Raw genomic sequence first — 24304 nt, forward strand, 5'->3', positions numbered from 1 at the left:
ATTGAGATTTCTCTCTCTCTCCCTCTCCCTTCCTCACTAAATCAATAAAATCAATATATTTTAAAAAACAAAATTAACTGAAAGAGCAGTTTAACTCATTTGCCTTTATAATTGAGACTGTGTCATCTTTCAGACCCTTCATATACAGAACTTGGTTTTAAAAATTGACTTTTTGGTCCAGCCAATGTGACTCAGTGGTTAAGTATCAACCTATGAACCAGGAGGTCAGGTTCGATTTCTAGTCAGGGCACATGCCCAGGTTTCACCCTTCAATGCCACATTTAGAAATGGAATGTAGTGGTATTCACAGGCTCAATCCCCAGTGAGGGTCATACAGAAAGCAGTTGATCTATGATTCTCTCTCATCATTTATGTTTCTATCTCTTCCTCTCCCTTCCTCTCTGAAATCAATTTTTAAAGTTATTTTTAAAATTTTACTTTTAGTATGTTTTTCAATATGAAAGACTGAATTAATTCTGGTCCTTGCTTTTCCATCTTCTATTACACCAATATTAACAATGAATATTTCTACAATTTTATTTTCCAATAAAATTACTTTAAATTTTACTTGTGAAGCTACCTGCTTTTTGAAACTATGTGCTCATTTTGATTGAGTTTATATATATTACAAGAAATAGTAGCTCCTATTTATCTTTAGTTGGAAAATGTAATAACTTCAAATAGAGACTATTTATAATTCTGTTTTAAATCTGACATTTATTGCTTTCCATGTAATTCTTATTTTAGATACTACCTTTTTAACTTTGTAGAAAATATTTAATGAATGTGATTGATGGTACTTTAATTTCATTTTGTCACTTTGTCTCGTTATGCATAGGTTTATTGCATTCTGTGGGAAAAAACTGTTTACAGAATGATTCTGAAGAACCAACTTTGTCTTTAACCAGCTCTTTTGGGAGAATTCTGAGAAAATGTTCTAATAATGAAAGCAGTTCTTCTAATAACGAAATAATATCTCACGATCTTGATTATAAAGAAGCAAAAATTAATAAAGAAAAGCTGCAGTCATTTATAACCACAGAAACTGATCATCTGTCATGCTTACAGGAAAAATATTGTGAAGAAGATCCAGAACACCAAATTTTAGACATAAAAGAAAAGGTCTTACCTGCAACCTTTCACTCTGCAATGCCACATTCAGAAATGGAATGTAGTGGTATTCACTTTCAATCCCAGGAAAGCATTTTATATGACCTTGGTAACACCAGCATTTTAACTTCTGGCTCCAAGGATCCTCCATCAAACCCAGTTGTGATTTCTAGAGGAAAAGAATCATATAAAGCATCAGAGAAAGTAAAATTTAAGAATTGTGAACCTGGTTTTAATTTAACAAAAAATATTCCCATGGATAATCAAGAAATATGTGTTTTAAATGAAAATTCTAAAAAAGTGGAGCTGTTGTCACCTGAAAAATACACAATACTAGCATCACCTTCTCTGAAGGTACAATTAAACCAAACTACAAATCTAACAGTAACCCAAAATGTCCAAGAAAAGGCTACTTCAATTTCAAAAATAACTGTCAATTCAAACTCTGAAGAACTTTTCCAAGACAATAAGAAGGATTTTGCCTTTGAAATAATTGATGAGTGGAATATTCCTTTGTTAGAAAATAATGAGGAACTTCAAGAGGCAGACATCAGTTGTGTCAGAGAACCTATTCTCAAGCACTCTATCATGGTAGTAGATACAGGCACCAATGACAAACAAGTAGCCAAAGCATCAATTACAAAAGATTTTGATTCATCAAATGTAGTCCATGATCTTACAGAGAACAGAAAAAGGGTAATGCAGAAAATGATTCTAGGTGAAGATTCAAAGGCAGACATGTCCTTAGATACAGATAAGAAATCAAACCAAAATAATGATTATATGGACACATGGGCAGAACTTTCAGATCCCATTTCAAGTCACAGTTTTGGACATGGCTTCAGAACAGCTTCTAATAAAGACATAAAACTCTCTGAATACAACATTAAGAAAAGTAAAGTGTTCTTCAAAGATATTGAAGAACATTTTACTACTACCTTAGCCTGTATAGAAATTGTAAATACCTCATTGTTAGAAAATCAAAAGAAACTAAGCAAACCTCACCCACTTGATGGCCAATCAACTGATACTGCGTCTGGGTGTGAGCACAGTAGTGCACTTGCGTCGGATAGTGAAAATAGTCACACAACTCCTCCAACTTCGTCTTTGAAGCAAGATTTTAATTCAAACCATAACTTAACACCTAGCCAAACGGCAGAAATTACAGAACTTTCTACTATATTGGAAGAATCAGGAAGTCAGTTTGAATTTACACAGTTTAGAAAACCAAGCCCCATGATGCAGAATAATCCACTTGAAATACCTGAAAACCAGATATCTGCCTTGCATACCACTTCTGAGGAATGGGAAGGTGTTGATCCTCTCATGGATAGCACCAGGAAGTTGGAAGATAAGCAAAAGTCTGCTTGCTCATTACAAACAAGCTGTAACAAAAATGCCGCTGGATATTCAACCGATAAAAATGAAGTGGAGTTTAGAGGCTTTTACTCTGCTCGTGGCACAAAACTGAATGTTTCTAGTGAAGCACTGCAAAGAGCTGTGAGGCTGTTCAGTGACATTGAGAATATTAGTGAGGAAACCTCTGCAGAAGTAGATCCAAGAAGTTTCTCTTCAAGTAAATGTAATGATACTATTGTTTCAGTGTTTCAGATGGAAAATTGTAACGATAAAAATTTTAATGAAAAAAACAATAAATACCAACTAATACAACAAAATAATATTGAGATGGCTGCTGGCATCTTTGTTGAAGAAAATTCTGAAGACCAGAAGAAAAATACAGCAAGTGAAGATAAATCTATTGGTGCCTGTAGAAATATTTGTAATTTAGGAGAATCTGATAGCCATGATTTAAATAAAAATGATACAGTTTGTCTTCACAAAGATGAAAATGGCTTGCCATGTGTTATTGATCAGCACAGCATACATCTAAAATCATCTGGCCAGTTTATGAATGGAGGAAACACTCAAGTAAAAGAAGGTGTATCAGATTTAACTTGTTTGGAAGTTGTGAAAGCTGAAGAAATATGTCATGTTGATACGTCAAATAAACAACAGTTAACTGCTAGTAAGATGGAGCAAAACATAAAAGATTTTGACATTTTCGATATATCCTTTAAGACTGCAAGTGGGAAAAATGTCAGAGTCTCCAAAGATTCATTAAATAAAGCTATGAATTTCTTTTATCAAAAATGTGCAGAAGATGAATTGAATAACTTTTCAGATGCCTTGAATTCTGAATTACTTTCTGGAATAAATGTCAACAAAATAGATATTTCAAGTTATGAGGCCACAGATATGGTTAAAGACAAAACATTGAAAGAAAGTGACTCAGTTTGTATTGAAAATCAATTACTGACTCTCCAAACAGAACCAGAATGTGAAATCAAAAAGATCAAAGAACCCACTATGTTGGGTTTTCATACAGCTAGTGGGAAAAAGGTAAAAATTGTGAAGGACTATCTGGACAAAGTGAAAAATCTTTTTGATGAGAAAAAGCAAGATAGTGAAACCACTAATTGCAGTCATCAAAGGGTAAAGATGCTGAAGGACAGAGAAGAATGTAAAGTAGGGTTTCCATTAGCATGTGAGACTGTTGAAATAACAACTGCTCCAAAGTGTGAAGAAATGCAGAATTCTTTAACGGAGGAAAAACCTGTTTCTAATGAGTTTGCCATGCTACCCAGGCTCTTAAGTGATAATTTATACAGGCAAACTGGAAATTTCAAAATGTCAAATAGTGTTGCTCTAAAAATTCAAAATGTAGAAAAAGAAACAGCAAAAAGTCTTACAACTTGTTACAGAAATCAGTTCACTTGTTCAGCCATTAAAAATTCTGCTGTAGCATTTTGCACAGGACATGGTAGAAAATTTTCTGTGAATCAGGCTTCACTACTTGAAGGAGAATTGGATGATCAACCAGAAGAAATAAATGCTGCCAAAGTTACATGTTTAAAAGACAATCCTGAGGATTATGTAGAAAATCCTTCGTGTGGATATCACTCAAACAGTATAATAATTGAAAATGACAAAAATCATCTCTCTGAAAAACAAGATTCAACTTATTTAAGTAACAGTAGCATGTCTAATAGCAATTCAGATCACTCTGATTTTTGTCATTCCAATGAGATATATGATAAATTAGAATCGCTCTCAAAGAAAAGGGATAATTTTGGTATTGAGCCAATAGTGAAGAATGCCAAAGAAAAAAAAACAACTAATTTTTCTGAAGTAATAGCCACCATAAGAGAAGCAAACTCATACCCACAAACTGAAAATGAAGATACTTGTGTTCATAAATTTGTGACTAACTCTTCACCATACAAAAATAAGAAAACAGACATGGAAGTGGCCGTATCTAATTCAAATAATTTTGAGATACAGTCTCCTGCGTTTAGTACAGCAAGTGGTCAAATGGTGTCTGTTTCAGATGGAATGAAAGTGAGAGAAAGATTTGCAGACAACTGCACCAAGGTCATTAGGATAAACACAGAGAATAAATCAGGCACTGGCCATACGAAAACTTTGACAGGTTATCATGAGGTGGTGGGTGATTCGGAGGATTTTATTTTACCTAACTCTCTGGATAGGGAAGAGCATAGCATGCGTTCGTATAAGGTTTTTACTGGCATTCAGAGTGAACAAATTCTACAACATAGCCAACGTATGTCTAGATCAGAGACCGTTTCTGAAATGTTACCTTGCCAGAGTAATTTGAAAGCTTCTGCTACTTGTAAATTTAATACGGTCTCTAATGCTTGTGGGATTTTTAGCACAGCAAGTGGAAAATGTGTACAAGTGTCAGATGCTGCCTTACAGAAGACCAGATGCATCTTTTCTAAGCTAGAAGAGAGTGCCGAGCAGCTCTTTTCCAAAGTATCATTTGAATCTAATGAAGAACATTCAGACAGGCTCACAAGAGAAGAAAATACTATGATACATATCCCCCCAAATTTGCCATCACCTGCTTTCTCTGGATTTAGTACAGCAAGTGGAAAACAGGTTCCAGTTTCAGAGAGTTCCTTAAACAAAGTTAAGGGGATGTTGGAGGACTTTGATTCACTCAGAAGTGAATATGGTCTTCAGAATTCACCTACATCTGGACAAGTTGTGTCAAAACTACCTCTCTCCTGTATTGATAAGAGAACTCCAAAATACTCTGCAAGCTGCAAAATGGAAAAAGCCTGCAATAAAGAATTTAAATTATCAAATAACTGTAACGTTAGAAGTGGTTTTTCAGAAAATACTCCCTCTCTTGAAACTTTGCCATGTCTCTCTCCGTTTAAGCAGGATGAACAACCATTGGTATTAGGGAGCAAAGTATCACTTGTTGGAAGCAGTCATATTTTGGGACAAGAACAAGCTTTACCTAAAAATATAAAAATAGACATTATGAAACCTGAAACTTATCCTAATCTTCCCATGACAACAAATACAGAAATTTGTTCTACTTACTCCAAAGATCCAGAAAACTATTTTGAAACAGAAGCAGTGGAGATTGCCAAAGCTTTTATGGAAGATGGTGATCTGACAGATTCTGAACTGCTAAGTCATCCCGACCACTTTTTTCTTACCTGCCAAAACAAGGAAATGGCTTTGTTAAATTCAAGAATTGGAAAAAGAAGAGGAGATGCACTTTTCTTGATTGGTAAGTATCTGTTTTTCCCTTTTGGCTTCTCAATCACTTTTAAAATTAAGTCTTTATTAGTCCTGGTGTCCTAGCTTATAGCAATTAGGGTATTATACACTAAACATGTTTTTCCAGACTTTTAAGTGTAGTTTGGGGAGATGTGACTTCACTCTTGATATCTCTGAGTTTGTATACTAATAAATTGTGTTTTGAAGTTCTTAGTATATTTTTAGACATTATTAATATAGTTATAATGGAGAAATTACTGTTAGAAGTTTGAATTTCTCTAGAAAATTTGAAGCTTTTTAAAAATGTTTTTATTGATTTCAGAGAGGGAGAGAGAGATAGAAACATCAGTGATGAGAAAGAATTATTGATCTGCTGCCTTCTGCACACTCCCTACTGAGGATTGAGCCTGCAACCCGAGCATGTGCCTTTTACTGGAATCGAACCTGGGACCCTTCAGTTTGCAGGCCGATGCTCTATCCTCTGAGTCAAACTGGCTAGGGCTGAAACTCTTATCTTCATGTTATAACAGCTTTTATAATACAACTTATTAACTGTTTTTATAAATAAAGATAGCATAGGTTCAGATTCTGGCTATTATTAACTTAAAAGATTGGTTTGCAATCTCTCATAGTGTCCCGTGAGAGAGCAAACTGGCCTTGAACCATTGTCTGGTGTCTGCCCACTTAGGCTGTAAGCATTGAAATGTGTTGCACAGTGGGGCGGGGGGGGGGGGGGGGAGTGGGGGGGGAGACTGGTTTCTAGTTATAGGTGTTAGCTTGCTTTTTTTTTTTTAAATCTAGGAAGTGTTCTAAAATCAGTATTCTGGTCTTAGTGCCATTTGGACTATATTCTAACTTCTAACAAGTTAGTTTACTAGGATAATTAGATGTGATTTTTTTTCTGTTAGTATCTCTGATTGGGAATAATATTAAGTAATTTAATCTCGATCATTTTAAGTAGTTGATCTTCAATAACTAGCTCCTTTAAAAAAAAACTATAGATTCAGAATAGTTATCACAAGTCTTCTTGTCCAGTATCTTCATACAGAGAGTGACACTGAAGCCAGTCAGTTCATTCTTCCCCTTGGTGCCTTTTGACCCTAAGTTATCCTGGTGGATACAGATTTGCTTAATCAAGTGTTATCCAGGCCTCATTCTATACCAAGTTTATTTTATGGGCAGAGTGTTAAGTTTCTAATACTTACCTTGAACTATTGCTCTTGTCTAATGCAGGATGCTGAAGTGCAGAGATGATTAAAGATACTCATAATTCTTTCATGGAAAATAATGGGCTTTATTTATTGGAACCCATTTTGTTCATGTGTATACTGAAATGGGTTGGCCTTCAGCACAGGAGAAAAAACAACTTTTAATAAATATTCTCAACAGCATCACTGTTTAATTTCCCTTACCTCTGTCATATATTTATATGCAAATATATACAGCTTAATCACCTTCTGGTTATTTGACTAATACAGGTCCCTGCTAAACAATTAAATCACATTATAATCTAACATTTGGTAAAGCCCTGAATGGATATTGTTACTTATTAAATTCTACAAATTCATTTCCTTTAATAAAGCATCAAAAAGCAAAGCACCTGTTACCACATATTATCCATATGGCATGAAGATGCATATCTAGAATTGTGGTTTAATTTTACTTTCAGCATTTGTAGAATTTTTAATAAGAAGTATTACTTCTAATATTTTAATGTAATTTTGGTAATTTAAAAAATATTTTCTCCTCCTCACTAACTCTAATTCAGTGACCTATGTAATAAATTCCTCTTGAGTTTAATGCAGGAAAAAGACATTTATTTGAAGAGATTTTGTTTATCTTTATTGCCAGTAAATCTAGAATTACATTCAGTTCTAGTTTATTAAAAAGTGGTTTATCTGTGGTATTGGGTAATGTCTGTTTATCCCTTGACCCAATTAAATAGTGGTATTTTAAATGGTCAAAAATAATAGAAATTAAGTTGATATTGAAAAATGAATATTCTCTTTCAAAATAGAATGGTCGCTATTTAAATTATAATTATGTATTTTTTGCTGAACATATTGTAAGAGTCAGTACTTTAGCTTTTAAAAATGGGCTATAGGCTTTTTTATTTGCTTTTGAAAACCTGTATGGAAATTTTTTTTAGGAGAGCCCCCAATCAAAAGGAACTTGTTAAATGAATTTGATGGGATAATTGAAAATCAAGAAAAATCCTTAAAGGCTTCAAAAAGCACTCCAGATGGTAAAATTTGTTTTTTATCCATATTTTCCCCCTCTATAGTACTACCCATAATATTCATAATAGTTATTTTTTCAGCTCCTTTGATTATATAGATAAGTAGACAAGACCTTACAGTTTGTTTGTTAAACTTATATCTTGTCTTACTTATGTGAGCTTTTCCTTCATAATACCTGGTATAAGGCAGAGGTTCTTTGTAATTGGGAAATGTGTAATTATTATAAAATAATGACTTTTTAATTTAAAAAAAAGCTATAAAATTTAGTTTAAACTTCAGTGACTATGCAAATTATATCTTCAGTCTTTAACCTGTCCTGGACTCCAGACTTAGTTATTCATTTGTCGATTTATCACTTTTCTGCTGGTTTTGCTAATAATGCATCTCAGTTAATATGATCAGTGCTAAACCCCTGATACCATCCATGCCCCAGACCTGCTCTTTCTGTTATCTTTCCTTTCTCACTGCCATTCTGCCAGCAGATCACATAAAAGCCTTATGTCATCTTTTACCTTTATTTCCTCATACTTCATATCCAACCCATTAACAAGGCCTATAGGTTCTACCTTCAAAATATAATAAGAATCTGATCATTTCTTCTCACCTCTACCCCTGCAATCTTTATCCAAGCCACTATCATAGCTTCTAACCCTTCTCCCTGTTTTTGCCATTTCCTTTCCTCTAGCCTATTTGCAACACAACAGCCAGAATCACTCTTGTAACACAGAGGTCAGATTCTGTCACTTGACTGCTAAAAACTTTTTATGGCTTACTATCTCATTTATATGGAAATTCAAAGTTTTTACCATGAAATGCTTGAAAATAAATAAAACATATGTAACTATTGCTCACTATATACTTGGTTCCTGGTTTAGAAAGGAAGAACTGAGATTGTGCGGGAGAAATATGTTAAACTCTGGCGGCTTCGTTCTGAAACACATGGGTAAATCTCACAAGAGGCAGGAACACTTTGGAATATTCTAAATCATGTGTCATTTACTGATAGAGATGTGAAAGTTATCATTAAAACAGAGTGTTTTAAATGTCCATAAAACTATATTATTTCTGTTGTTCTTTTCTTCCTCCTAACTTAATGGTTCTCAAACTTTAGTCTGTATAAGAATTCTAAACAGAGTTGAAAACAAAAACCGTGATTACTATTCTTTATGAGAAATAGAAATAATTTCTAGGATAATTTTTACCATACTGAGTTATTACATGATAAATTGTCTTTAGAACCTGTGTAAGATGTGACTTCTTTCTACTCTCTAGGTATTAAAAGAATGGTATTAGGTAGTATGCATATAGGAAAATCTTGTCCTTCTAAAACCATTGTTTTTGACATAGTGCTACAAGAAGTAAATGGAAAAACATGCATATAATTGTAACAATGATACTGTTGCATAAAGTATTATTATATTTGGGGGATTATCTTAAGCCAGTATATACTCAGTACTTATTTGACCATCATATCTTATTTTTTATTTTTAATGATTTTTTTCTCAGCACGATAATCATTCACAATTTGCTAGTGAATGATTCTTTTCCTTCTAATTTTTTATTATGAACATTTTTACATGCAAAAATGTTGAGAGTATACCCATTTAGTCAGCACCTATATTCAACAGTATTACTATTTTTGCTTTTTGTTTTATCTAATTACATATAATATGTGGACATATATAGTAATAGATCTATGAGGATATGTTTGTGTTAAAACACTTGAGCGTTGCCCAGCTGCAGTGGCTCAATGGTTGAGTGTCACCCTATAAACCAGGAGGTCACGGTTCCTGGTTGGGGCACATGCCTGGGTTGTGGACTTGAATCCCAGTATGGGGCATGCAGGAGGCAGCCGATCAATGATTCTCTCTCATCATTGATGTTTCTATTTCTCTCTCCCTCTCCCTTCCTCTCTGATATCAATAAAAATATTTTTTTTTTTAAAAACACACACACAAAAAAAAACCAAAAAACTTTTGGGTTTTAGTTTTAGATCTGATATTTCATAATGGTATAACCACAGAGCCATCATTGTTAGGTTAGGTGGCTCAGGAGGCGGTGTAGGAAATAAAGAGAGCTGAGTTAATCAGAAAAGAAAGAAAGGAAAGGTTTTATTCTGCATTCCTGGGCGACCCATGAACCCCAAAGACAGGGCATGTGGATCCGTGCCAACATGGAGGGGGGCGCTTTTTTTATACTGAAGTTGGGTGAGGGGCGGGGACATGAACTGAGGTATTCAGTTGAGGAAGTTTCCGCTGCAGGGGGTCAGCAGGGTATTCAGGAAGGAGTCAGTATCTGTGTGGGGGTCGTGTTGATTCAGGGAGAAGCCGGTATCTTGTGTCTGGCATGCTGATCTGTTAGAAATGCCAGGGAGGGTCCTTTATCTCAGCACACGTCTGCATGTATCCGATCCTGAGCCCTCTTCGACCTAACAATCATCACCAAAGAAAGTTGCCTAATATCTGATAAAATCTAATCTACAGTGGTCTTTTTAGCTTTTTTATAGTTAATTTTATTTTTCATAGAGTAGCACTTTTAAATGACCAAGCCAGTTGTTTTGTAGACTGTCCCACATTCTGGATTTGTTTGTTTGCTTGTAGTATCATTTAGCTTTTTGTTCTATTCCCTATTTGGATCAAAGACTTAATTAGGATCTGGTTATGCATTTTTGGCAAGAATGCCTCATAGAAGTTCTGTGTACATGTTTGCATCAGGGGCACACTGTGTCAGACGGTTTGATCACTTGGTTAAGATGTTAACCACCAAATCACTTCATTAAAATGGTCTATTTTCCCATTTGCAACTAGCAGGTAATCTGTGGGATGATCTTTTGGGCTGTGAAAATATCTAGTTTACCACTCTTTCACTCACAATTTCAACATCAATTGATAATATTCACTTGAATCAATTATTTAATTAGATGTTAGAAAATAGTGTTTTCCAAATTATGTTATTCCTTATACATTTAGTAGCTGGGATTCTTCAACAAGGAAGAGCTTTTCCTTAACAACTGGGGAGGAACTATAGTTCTTCCTAAAAAGGCTGGGTAAAAGCTCAATTCTTTCCTTTTAATTATCATCTTTTCAGAGTAGGTAGTAGTTAGTGTAATAATCACTGCTAATGGTAGAAAATGAATTTTTTTCTCTGTTGAATAAAATTGATTTTTATTTATAGTGCATGTACAAAGTCTAAAAGTAAAATATATTACACATAATGTATATTTTCCCAAAGAAAACCACTTTTTTATTTAAATCATCCCAAATTTAAAAGTGGAAACCTCTTTAAAGTATATCACAAGGGTTTGTTTATTTTTTTAACATGCCTTGATTAACCTTTGAGCACTTTTGTGCTTTTTATCATAAAAAGATTTCCTAGGGTGTTCTTGTATTCCCTGCCCTACTTCTAGAATCACTGTTTTTCCAATGAGCCTTTCATGGTTAATAGTTTTTAAAAAACAAAATTGGGGTTCTAACTAGTCTCGCTGCTGGGGTCATTTTTTTAATGCTACAATTCTTGGTTCATAATAACATTGCCATAGTTACTTATCCTGCAGTGGTGGTTCTCAAATTTTTTGGTCTGGAGACCTTTTTATACTCTTAAAAATTATTGAAGATCCCAAAGAAGGTCTGTGCATGTCAATTACATTTATTTATATTTATCATATTAGAATTAAAACTGAAATTTTTTAATTTTTGTACATTGTGCATTGGTCATTTTTGAAAATATTAGTTCACTTAGTTATGCTGTTCTTCCAAATATTGGCATATTTTTTATAGAATATTAAACAATTGCTTTTTGTCACCACTGATATGTGAAAAGTTTTAAGTATTTGGAAGCTGTCAGGCTAACAGAGCCAGATAAAAGCCTTCCAAAATTCTAATTTTGTTTAAAAGCTTACATTTTACCACTGGAAACAAATACTGCCACTTGTTTTCCTTGTAGTGACAAGTTCATTTCACTCATTTCAAAAAATATCTCCTGAATATCCAAGTCTGGATAACTAATTGTTTTGGTTATTCTTTTAAGTAACAATGGAACTGTGTGAAAATTTACATAAGTACATTCTTTGAGACAATCATCGCACTAAAGTCTGCAATAGGACACACGAGCAATGCAGATGTCATAATTACTCAAAATGTCAACACAATGAAAAAAGACGGGGGTGGGAGTGGTGGTGGGGGGTTAATCGGGAAAAAGGAGACATATGTAATACTTTAACAAACAAAAAAAATATATATGACTTTATTATTATTATCATTATTATTATTAATAAGGTAGCTTTGACAGCTTAGATTCCCTAATAGAGTTACGGGTATCCCTCCCCCAGGGATCACCCTTCGGGATCCACTGTCTTACAGTATATACATAATAGTTTCAAATTTACCATACATACACACAGCACACATACATACACTCATTATCCTTTCTTACAAGGTATCAGTATATATATGTTTGTAATATGTTTTATTGATTTCAGAAAGGAAGGGAGAGGGAGAAAGAGAAACATCAATGTTGAGAGAGAATTATTGATTGTCTGCCTCTTGCATGCCCCATACTGGGGACTGAGCCAGTAACCCGGTCATGTGCCCTTGACCAGAATCAAAGCAGGGACTCTTCAGTCCACTCTCTGACACTCTGTCAACTGAGCCAAACCGGCTAGGGCAAGGTATCAGTATATTATACACTGTTTAATACCTTCTTTGTTTGTCGGTGTTGTTTACTTTAGACCATATCTAGACATCATTCCTAATGAATATGTAGAGATTTTCCTCGTTCTTTTCATGATTACATAGTACTTGTGATCACATGGCTCTATCTACAAATTCTAGTTTTTTCGACTGCTCCCCTTCCAAAGGACTACTTGGAGATATAAGAAGTACAAGTTACATACTGAGAATAATATCTAAAGTTTAGCTTCTAAACCTTTACAAGACTAAATCTTAAATTAGATATTTTCATTGACTAACAATTTTGAGTTACAATTAACATTGGCTGACTGAATTTATACTGATTTATTTTATATGTTTGTACTGTGAGTTATTTAGAAAACAGTCATCAGTGTGAATCAGACATTTCTTTTGGTAGTTATTTACTGAGCATGCATTATACGCATTGAAAATGTTAAAGTCTATAATTATATCAAAATTTATGTGTAAATATTTAAAAGTGTGTAATAAATAAACATAGTAAATAAAATATCCTCTGAGACTTTCATTAATAACTAATGTAAAATGCGTTTTCATTGAAACATAATGTAAAATAATATTTTTCTAGGCACAATAAAAGATAGAAGATTGTTTATGCATCACATTTCTTTAGAGCCAATTACCTGCGGACCCTTATGGTAAGACATGTTTAAATTTTTTTAAGTTCTAATACAGTGTAGGGAAAGTATGGGTATTTTTTTTTTCATAAATATTTCTAAAATTAATGGCACTAACATGCATATAGGAGTTAATCCTTCCCTCTTGAAGCCTGCATCAGGGTTAAATCATTGTGTACTTGGGTCATGCTTTATAGTGCTATCCATATATGAGCTCATTTTTTAATCATAACTTTATAAAGTAGTCAAACAGATTTTATTCCCATTTTATGGATGAGGTACTGAGGTTGAATGGAGTTAAGGAAATTACTCAACATTAATTATAAAAAAGATGGAATATATGGAAAATATTTTATCTCTCTTCTTAAAACCCTTCTAAAATTACTAAGATTTAAAAATATATATATATCTTTATTGATTTCAGAGAAAAAGGGGGAGGGAGAGAGAGAAACATCAATGATGAGAGTGAATCATTGATTGGCTGCCTCCTGCATGCCCCCTACTGGAGATTGAGACGCAACCCTGGCACATGCCCTGACCAGGAATCGAAGCCTGACATCCTGGTTCATAGGCCAATGCTCAACCACTGAGCCACAGCAGCCAGGCTAAGATATTTTTTTAATGTATAAATCCACAAGGATAATAATAAGAAGAAACAATAAAATTTTGGAAGCCAAAAAGCATAAAAGACTTAGGAAGCATAGAACGCCAGAAACTGACATTAGAGTCAGCAGAGAAACTAGCTACTTACTCAATTCAGTTTCCCCTAAAGAACATGAGAGGCCCTGACCAGTTTGGCTCAGTGGATAGAGCATCGGCCTGTGGACTGAAAGGTCCCAGGTTTGATTCCAGTCAAGGGCATGTACCTTGCTTGCAGGCATATCCCCAGTAGGAGGCAGCTGATCGGTGTTTCTCTCTCATTGATGTTTCTAACTCTCTATTCCTCTTCCTTCCTCTCTGTAAAAAAAAATCAAAATATATTTAAAAATATGTTATAAAAAAAAAAAAAAGAACATGAGAGGAACTTAGGTTGACAGCAACATGTACTTTTGAAGGTGGAGCAGAAAATAGGAAAATTCATTGGAAATCTGTTTTAAGAAGCATCTATATCGCCCTAACCGGCTTGGCTCAGTGGATAGAGCATCAGCCTGCGGACTCAAGGGTCCCAGGTTCGATTCCAGTCAAGGGCATGTACCTTGGTTGCGGGCACATCCCCAGTGGGGAGTGTCCAGGAGGCAACTGATAGATGTTTTTCTCTCATTGATGTTTCTAACTCTCTATCCCTCTCCCTTCCTCTCTGTAAAAAATCAATAAAATATATTTTAAAAGAAAAAAAAAGCTCTTTCTATATCCCTTCCTCCATTGCAGATAGACAGTTATCCCTCTTCCATAAGGTTATTCTCAGGAAAAGAGGAACTGAAGGGATTCTGAATTGGGGATGGAGTGGGGGAGGGTACTGAACACAGAGATTAAGTAAAACCCTATATATTGAGTGGTGAGAAAATTCATTATAAAAAAGATGGAATATATGGAAAATATTTTATCTCTCTTCTTAAAACCCTTCCAAAATTACTAAGATTTTTTAAAAATATATTTTTATTGATTTCAGAGAGGAAGGGAGATGGGGGGAGAGAGAGAAACATCAGTGATAAGAGAGAGAGCCTCCTTCCCATACTTGGCTTCCATTGCTGGCAGCCAGGCCTCCAGTTAGAAGACTGGAAGATTTTTTTCTGGGGAATATGACCAGTTCAGTAGAAAAACCCAAAATACTGACAGTTGTGGGTACTCATGTGAAACAGCATAGCCAGATCACCAGACAGTGAAGTCAACAATGGGCAATCCCATAGCATACACCTTCCTGTTGACTTTTCAGTGCCTCACTCTGAAATAAGAACAGCTACTCAAGGAACACCTGTCATTGGAAGAAAGCCTCTATGAAAGATAGTGTCCAAAGTACAAAAATAAACAAAGCAAAAGAAAATAAAAGAAAGAGACAGGAAGGAACTTAGAGAATATAGATTGTGCAAGGAGAAGAAAACTTTAAAAATATTAGTATTATTAGGAAAGAGAACATATAACATCCTTAAAATGTGTACAAAAGAGCTCTTAGAAATTAAAAATATGATAGCACAAACGAGTTAACTCAGTAAAAGTAATAGAAGATCAAAATTATGAACACTCCCAGAATGTAGAACAAAAAGAGAAAGAGATGAAAAGGAATGAAAAGATAATCAGAAAAGTCTGAAAATTTGGAGTTTGAAAAAGAAGGAATAGGAAAAAATATGAGAGTAATTTCAAAGAAAAAGTTTATCAGTACTGAAGGACGAGTTTCCTTGATTAAAAGCAGTGGTTCTCAACCTTCCTAATGCCGCGACCCAGTTCCTCATGTTGTGGTGACCCCCATCCATAAAATTATTTTTGTTGCTACTTCATAACTGTAATTTTGCTACTGTTATGAATCGTAATGTAAATATCTGATATGCAGGATGTATTTTCATTATTACAAATTGAACATAATTAAAGCATAGTGATTAATCACAAAAACAATATGTAATTATATATGTGTTTTCCGATGGCCTTAGGCGACCCCTGTGAAAGGGTCATTCGACCCCCAGTGGGGTCGCGACCCACAGGTTGAGAACCGCTTATTAAAAGGGTCCTCAGTACAATGAAGATAACATTCAGCAGACTAACAATGATAAGCAATGTTGTCTTTCCTTCTATTTGTTGTATCTGGGGGGAGTGGGAGATAAATAAAGAGTCCTCAGAGTGAGCACATGAATAAAAAGGAACCACAATGATGGGGCATTGTTGTGAAATTTTAGAACACTAGGGGCAAAGAGGAACCTTAAATTTTCCAGAGGGCAAAAAAAATTAGGTTTCAAACAAAGCTTTAAGAGTCATATGGTATAAGTCCTCTCATCATTAATAATGGAAGCTAGAAGATTATGGATTATATGATGTATAATACAGAGCAATGCCTTTAAAATTCCAAGAGGAAATGATTTCCACTCCAGAATTTTATCACTGACCAAAGTATCAAATAAGTGTGAGCATAGACTTTTTTTCAGATGCTAATTACCAGAAGGTTTATCTCCATAGCATTTACTACCATGTGACATATTGTCTCTTTCCCTCCACTAGAATCTAAACTCTATAATTTTGTTTTGTTCGTCACTCTGTCCTCCAGCCAGACAGTGCCTGGCACATAGTAGGACCTCATTACATATTTGTGTATAGATGAATGGATAGCTAAATTAGTTCCAGGGGTTTAAGATTGGGTAAAAGGAAGTATGGGGTTTTCAACAAGATATCAAATATTAGGAAGAATGTATATGCTAGGGAAGATGATAAATTTAGTCCTATGCAGTTCAAAGTGTGGGAATAACATCTAGGGGAAAGTTGGACATAAGTGACAGGTTAATATTTTTTTTGTTAGGTAGATGGTAATTTAAGCAATAGATATAATCACCTTGCCTAGGAAAGAAATCCAACTTTGGAGGCAGGAAAGAAGAGTCGGAAAGAATAAAAAAACAGCAAAAAAAGAGAGAAACAAATAAAGGGACAATAGGGTAGATATTAGTGGTAAGAATTTTAAGAGGGGAAAAGTCAACTGTCACAGCTGCCAAAAGTCTAGTAGAATGAGTGTACACATATAGCAATATTTTTTTGGCATTTGGAGGGTTATGAATAACTTTATTGAGAACAATTTTTATAGAGTAGTGGAAGAAATGAGAATTCAGTGAATAGAAATCGAGGATTACCTATTTAGGAAGGTTGGCCACAAGGGGTAAGTAACAGTATGAACTTGAAGGGGAGACAAGGCTGAGGAAAAAATGTCTTGGCGAGACTGGTCAGGGTTTTCTAGCTAAATGAAAGGAACCCTAAAAAAAAAAAAAGATATCAACAGGTGATAGAGAAAGAAATGAAGTAGGTGGAATAATAACTGAAAAAATGGGACTCCTGAAAGACAGTTATTAGTTGGGGTTAGGAGTACAGGTGAAAGTGTTAGCCACAAGAAGACGGATAGCTCTTTCTCTGGTTAAAGAGGTGAGTAAGGAGATAACCTAGAGGAGAGAGTCACAAGGATCTGTGTTTGACAGACTGTTCCTATTATGGGAAGTACGTGGTAAAGTCAAAGACTGGCGTCCTTGTATGAGAAGTTGTAATGGACTTGACAGTGGTATTGTTTTGGGTGGTAACCATGATGAAATGTAAAACAGCAGAATAGTATCACCATGTAGCAATAAGGGTCTCCCCCAAAATGCATATTCCATAATTTTTATGTGTGTGTGTGTTTACTGGTAACTAATCAAGCAAATGTTTTCTTCCCATTATAGCACAACTAAGGAAAGGCAAAAAATACAGACTCCAAATTTTACTGAACCTGGTCAAGAATTTCTGTCCAAATCTCATTTTTATGAACAGCCAACTTTGGAAAAATCTTCAAGCAATTTATCAATTTCAGGACAGCCATTTTATAAAGTTCCTGCCACACAAAATAAAAAAAGGAGATACTCAGTTACTACAGGCAAACCAGTGAAAGTTTTTGTCCCACCTTTTAAAACTAAATCACATTTTCACAGAGATAATCAGTGTCTTGGCAGCAATACTGATTTGGAAGAAAACAAACAAAAACAAGAAAACCTAGGTGAACATGGCTCTGGTGGTAGTAAAAATAATATTAATAACAGTGAAATTCATCAGCCCAACAAAGATAACTCCAATCAAGTAGCAACTATAATCTCCACAAAGTGTGAAAAAGAACCTTTAGGTATTTTGTAAAAATTTGTGTTGACATAATTTTGCCTTTCAGTTAGATATTTCTTAGATTAAATAATGCTTTGAGGATTTCCCCCCTTTGTAATGATTAATAATTTCAAGACTTTCTTTAATGCCTTAGATTTTTCCAAGTCCAGAGATGAGGTTTAAATTACTCTAATATTGTCTTTCAAAAGTAACTACTTGTGGACTTTCTTGTTTTTAAAAAAGTAATTAGACACACACCTAGGATTGCTATTACTGGAATATATTTTTTCCCAGGCTACTTAATTTCTTCTAAATCTTAAATAAATAAATAAATAAATAAATAAATAAATAAATAAATAAAAATAGATGTATTTCTATTCTTTAGAAGTTGAAACTTTTTTCATGCCTGAAGATTTAAAATTAGAGCTAATTGATAATGTATAATTTTATAAAGAAAGGGTTGTGCTTTTTAAATTTTATACTCAAATACTATTTTTTGCTAATTATTTCTCAATAGATTGCATTGCAAATCTTCAGAATGCCAGAGATGTACAGGATATGCGTATTAAAAAGAAACATGGCCAACAAATTTTTCCACAGCCAGGAAGTCTGTATCTTGTAAAAACATCCACTGTGCCTAGAATCTCTCTGAAAGTAGCAGTAGAAGGCCAAGTTCCCTCTGCATGTTCCCATAAACAGGTATGCTTTTGTTGACAATGCTAATAGCTTTTATAGCAACTTGTAATTTTATTTTATTAACTGGTATCTCCAAATTGCCCTTTTTAAAGGAAGAACCAATTGAAATCATCATGTTCCTATCCACCTACAGGGGCAGCCTCCTTCTCCTCTATTGCCTTAATCCTACAAAGTGATCTAGACTTCAGAATTAGTATTCCTCTTCCCCTTTCAAAACGTAGTTTATTACTATAAGTGCTCTTGGCTAGGTGTTAGAGGAAAGTAGTCTCATTGAATTTAAATTGTGAATAACTCATAATCCTGAACTCACTAAGGGTTATTCACAGTTTTAAAAGAGGATTCTTATTAAGCTACTAGAGGCCCAATGCACAAAATTTATGCAAGAGGCCTTTCTTCCCCCGGCTGCCAGCACTGGCTTCCCTCCGGCTGCCAACAGGCACCCAGGACCCTGGCTTCCCTTGCAGCCCTGGTTTTGTCTGGAAGGTCGTTCAGAAGGATGTCCAGTCTAATTAGCATATTATGCTTTTATTATAATAGATTACTGTCTAGTTAGCATTTTAGGCACTGGAAAAGTGAAAATGATATTGGTAATATTAATAGATAACATTTATTGAGCATTTTCTATGTGTTAGGCACTCTTTTAAGCTCTGTGCCTACTGGTTTCACAAGCACCTAAAAGAAAGGCACCATTATTTTGTTCATCATTTTACAAATGAAAGAACTGAAGCACAGAGAAGGTTAAGTAACTGCCCCCAAAGTCACTTAACTAAGCAAGTAGAAGAGCCACAATTCCAAAGCAAGGAGTCTGACTCCAGAGTCAAGTCTGAATGAAGGAAATGATACTCTGGGATCAGGCCTCTGTGGTGAAAGTGAGCACCTTGAAATAGGCCAGGCCTTTGTAGAAATCTGACCTCCTGAGGTCAGACTCCCTGAAATACACTTTTTACTGTTCTCTCCCTTCTAAATTTTTGAACTTAAGAGATTTTGTAAAACATTGTTACTTTTTTTACCCCCACAATGACTCCAATGGCAGATATAGCAAGAGGCATATACACAGGGGAATGAAAAAGGTGCAACAGACTCGAATTGGGGGGGAGGTGGGGGTCATTTCTAGTACATCAGCATTTTAACTTCTAGTAAATAAGTTAAACCTTTTTTATAGTGAATATTTTAATATTTAAATGAAAATTTTGAGTAAATTCAGTTTCAGTTTGTTACAATTGTTTCTATTCTGTGAAACATGCTTTTTTGTTTGATTTTGTTTTTCATTATCAAATTTTTCTATTATTTCTTTTGTGCAGCTGTATATGTATGGCGTCTCTAAACATTGCCTAACAATTAATAGTAAAAATGCAGAGTCTTTTCAGTTTCACACTCAGGATTATTTTGGTAAGGAAGCCTCATGGGCTGGAAAAGGCACACAGCTGGCTGACGGTGGATGGCTTATACCCTCCAATGATGGGAAGGCTGGAAAAGAAGAATTTTATAGGTATTCTGTGCAAAAAGAGGTGTTAACTTTTATATATTCTGTAATCATTTTTCCTCACAAGCTCTTCTTTTTTCTCTTTCCTTATCTCTCTTGAACTTAAAAAGTTGGCTAGGAGTAAAATTTTTATACATCAAATCATTTTATTTTATTTACTTATTTTTTTAATCCTCACCTGAGGACATTTTTCCATTGATTTTTAGAGAGAGTGGAAGAGAGAGGGAAAGACAGACAGAAATATCAAATGTGAGAGAAGCACATTGATTGGTTGCCTCCTGCACATGCCCTGACCAGGGCCTAGGCTGGGGAAGAGTGTGCAACCCCAGTACATGCCCTTGACCGGAATCGAACCCAGGACCCTTTGGTCTGCAGGCTGATGCTCTATCCACTGAGCCAAACCAGCTAGAGTTACATCAGATCATTTTAAATGCATTATGGTTCAATTGACATTTTGGTGAAATCTTTTAAAAAGTGAATTATGGTTTGTCTTAGCATTTAATGAATTGGTTTTCTTAAATTGTGACATTTTCCTTATACATTTACAAAATAAAGACTGATAACAAAAGTTAAATTTGAATTGGCCTTATCGTAGACCCACACACATGTACACTTGTGTCATATTCTCTTTCACTGTGTATTTCAATAAATATGAAATAAAATTACTAAAAATTAAACATAAGTACTTAAATATCAGTAATGCCAAAAATTAATAAACATTACTGCCCTAACACAATTTAGAAACTATATAACTTATTATGATTCCAATGTTTATATAAACATAATTTAAAGTTTTTGCTATCAGAGATGTATTACCTTAAGCCAATGGAAAGATATGAAAAACCTTTCTATAGTGCCCTTACTATTTTAAAAAAATTTTAATTCTCAGTCGAGGATATGTTTATTGATTTTAGAGAGGTGACGGGGGAGAAAGAGAGAGAGAGAGAACCATCGATGTGAGAGAGAACATTAATTGGTTGCCTTTTGTACGTGTCCAGACCAAGGATTGAGCCCGCAACCAAGGTTTGTGCCCTGACTAGGAATCAAACTCACAGCCTTTGGTACACAAGATGACGCTCCAACCAATTGAGCCACTCTGGCCAGGGCCCCTTGTTCTTTAATATCTCTATAAATCTTTCCAAAATTTATGCTTTTGGGAAAGTGATAAAACATTTTTCTTAAGTTTTTGTTATGTATCTTGTTAGGTAATTGGAATATATTTTGTTATGTGTTTTATTTTAATTTATTAAATTGATTGGTGTGACATTGGTCAACATAAACGTATAGGCTTCAGGTGTGGGTTTCTATGTTACAAGATCTGTATATTGCATCATGTGGCCACCACCCCAAAGTCAAATCTTCTCCTGTCACCATATATGAGGATCCCCTTTTCCCCGCACTCACCTCCCTCTTGCAATCACCACACTACTGCTTGTGTTTACAAGTTTCAGCTTTATGTCTAACATATGAGTGAAATCATATAGTTCTTAGCAGAGAGAGAAGCACCAGGACTAGAGAAGGAAGTTCTTAATGTGATTTCTAAAAACAGTCTCTTTAATAAGAAAAATAATCTCAAATATGATTATTTTAAGTTAAGGATTTCATTTTCCAGTTGAAATAATTGTATTGACTAATATGTTTAGTGACTTTTTATTAGTATACTAGAGGCCGGATGCACAAAATTCATGCAAGAGTAGGCCTTTCTGCCCTAGTTGGTTTGGCTTGGTGGATAGAGCACCGCCCTGCGGACTGAAAGGTCCCAGGTTCAATTCTGGTCAAGGGCATGTACCTTGGTTGCGGGCACATCCCCAGTAGGGGGTGTGCAGGAGGCAGCTGATCGATGTTTCTCTCTCTCATTGATGTTTCTAACTCTCTATCCCTCTCCCTTCCTCTCTGTAAAATATCAATAAAATATTTTTTTAAAAAAAAGAGTAGGCCTTCCTTTCCCCGGTTGACCAGAAGGTCATCCGGTCTAATTAGCATGTTACTCTTTTATTATTATAGGTATTGATACAGATCAAATCATTTTCTAAAATTATATTGCTATTGATTATATATTAACTCATAAAAATTTATTAAATGATCTTATATAGATTTTTGCCAAGAATAGTCATGGTTACTGGATTTCATATTATCTTATGTGGAGTTTTGTTTTTTTTGCTATTTTATTCTGCCTTTCTTTGTTCAGGGCTCTGTGTGACACCCCAGGTGTGGATCCAAAGCTTATATCTAGAGGTTGGGTCTATAATCACTATAGATGGATTATATGGAAACTGGCAGCTATGGAATTTGCATTTCCTAAGGAATTTGCTAATAGATGCCTAAGCCCAGAAAGGGTACTTCTTCAACTAAAATACAGGCAAGTTTAAAGCATTACATTATGTAATCACATCTTGGATACAGTTCAGACTTCTGTGCAGTCTGTGATTTCATGTCGTAGTGCAGGGGTGGGGAACCATTTTTCTGCCAAGGGCCATTTGGATATAACATCATTTGCAGGCCATACAAAATTATCAACTTAAAAATTAACCTGCTATAGTTTGGTCAGACATTGAATTAACTCACCCCTAATGCCTTGGCAGGGCCAGACCAAATGATTTCAAGGGCCTTATATGGCCTGTGGGCTGGACATTCCCCACTTGTGTGGTAGCGGAACACAAGCCAGCTGGCAGTGGCAGTTGCCATCCCATACTGCTGGTCAGTTGTATGGAGTAATTAGTTCTCTTGTCATCCCCCAGGCCCCACTTAAGAGAAATCACACATTTATACACCTCTTGCTTCCCTCTTCCTCCACCCCCTCCATAACTTCTCAGAATATGAATTACCAATTTGATCCACTTTTCGGGGATTGCTAATTAATAAAGCATCTTTCCATTTGGGGGGTTTTAATATTTAATTCATATTTTAATGGCATAAAACTTAATATATTGCTAGCTACCGAATTTTAAATTCTCTTCTGTCTTAGTATTTTTTCAATAAAGGTATTAAATTTTTATTTTCATCTAGAGGCCCGGTGCACGGACCGGTCAGGTCCCTCAGCCTGGCCTGCGCCCTCTTGCAATCCAGGAGCCCTCAGGGGATGTAGTAGTGCACTAAGCTGCAGGTGGCTCCTGCTCATCCCAGTCCCACTGGGCCTGTCCCCGCCCCCGCCACTCAGTAGCACTGCTGCAGCTGCATTTGGCAGTCATGAGCCCAGCCCCACTGTGCCTGCCCCCGCCACTCAGTAGCACTGCTGCAGCTGCACTCGGCAGTCATGAGCCCAGCCCCACTGCGCCTGCCCCCGCCACTCAGTAGCACTGCTGCAGCTGCACTCGGCAATCATGACCCCAGCGTCTAAAGCCCATCGGTCAGCTGAACGGCGCTCCCCCTATGGGAGCACACTGACCACCAGGGGGCAGCTCCTTTGTTGAGCGTCTGCCCCCTGGTGGTCAGTGCACATCATAGCGACCAGTCAACTGGTCGTTCAGTTGCTTAGGCTTTTATATATATAGATTATCCATTGACTGTTTTTACATCGAAATTGTACTCACAATTCCTAAAATAATGCATTTTCTTTTTAGATATGATATGGAAATTGATAAAAGTCGAAGATCCGCTATAAAAAAGATAATGGAAAGGGATGACACAGCTGCAAAAACACTTGTTCTCTGTGTTTCTGAAATACTTTCACCAACCACAAGTCTAACTGAAACTTCTAACAGTAAAACTAGTGGTGTGGATACCAGCAAAACAGCTATTGTGGAACTGACAGATGGATGGTATGCTGTGAAGGCCCAGCTGGACCCTCCCCTCTCAGCTCTCGTACAGAAAGGTAGACTGGCTGTCGGTCAGAAGATCATCACTCATGGAGCAGAACTGGTGGGCTCTCCTGATGCCTGTGCACCTCTTGAAGCCCCAGAATCTCTTATGCTAAAGGTAAGTTACATTAATGCACTTTCTTAATAAAAATCACTCATGGTCCTGCCATGGTTACTGAATTTGGGGAGTGAGAGGTACCTCTTTTTACTGCATTCTAAAGGTAAAGAAATTTCTCTCAGGTATTCTGCTCCCTAAAGGTTTTATAAGGTTGTGAAAAATCCACCTGCCTGTTTTTTCTGAGGGAGCTTT

General features: G+C 35.5%; 1 protein-coding gene across 1 annotated transcript in view; it reads left to right on the forward strand.

Moving 5' to 3' along the window:
• Positions 1–24304, forward strand: part of BRCA2 (BRCA2 DNA repair associated) — a 77456-nt gene that overhangs the window by 18362 nt on the left and 34790 nt on the right. Inside the window, exons 11-18 of the mRNA XM_081083568.1 lie at positions 839–5716; positions 7856–7951; positions 13221–13290; positions 17610–18043; positions 18536–18717; positions 20016–20203; positions 22386–22556; positions 23758–24112. Coding sequence (XP_080939694.1) covers positions 839–5716; positions 7856–7951; positions 13221–13290; positions 17610–18043; positions 18536–18717; positions 20016–20203; positions 22386–22556; positions 23758–24112 — 6374 coding nt within the window. The remainder of the gene's footprint in view (positions 1–838; positions 5717–7855; positions 7952–13220; positions 13291–17609; positions 18044–18535; positions 18718–20015; positions 20204–22385; positions 22557–23757; positions 24113–24304) is intronic.

The sequence above is a fragment of the Myotis nattereri genome (genome assembly GCF_964212035.1).
Source record: "Myotis nattereri genome assembly, chromosome: 2".
NCBI lineage: Eukaryota > Metazoa > Chordata > Mammalia > Chiroptera > Vespertilionidae > Myotis > Myotis nattereri.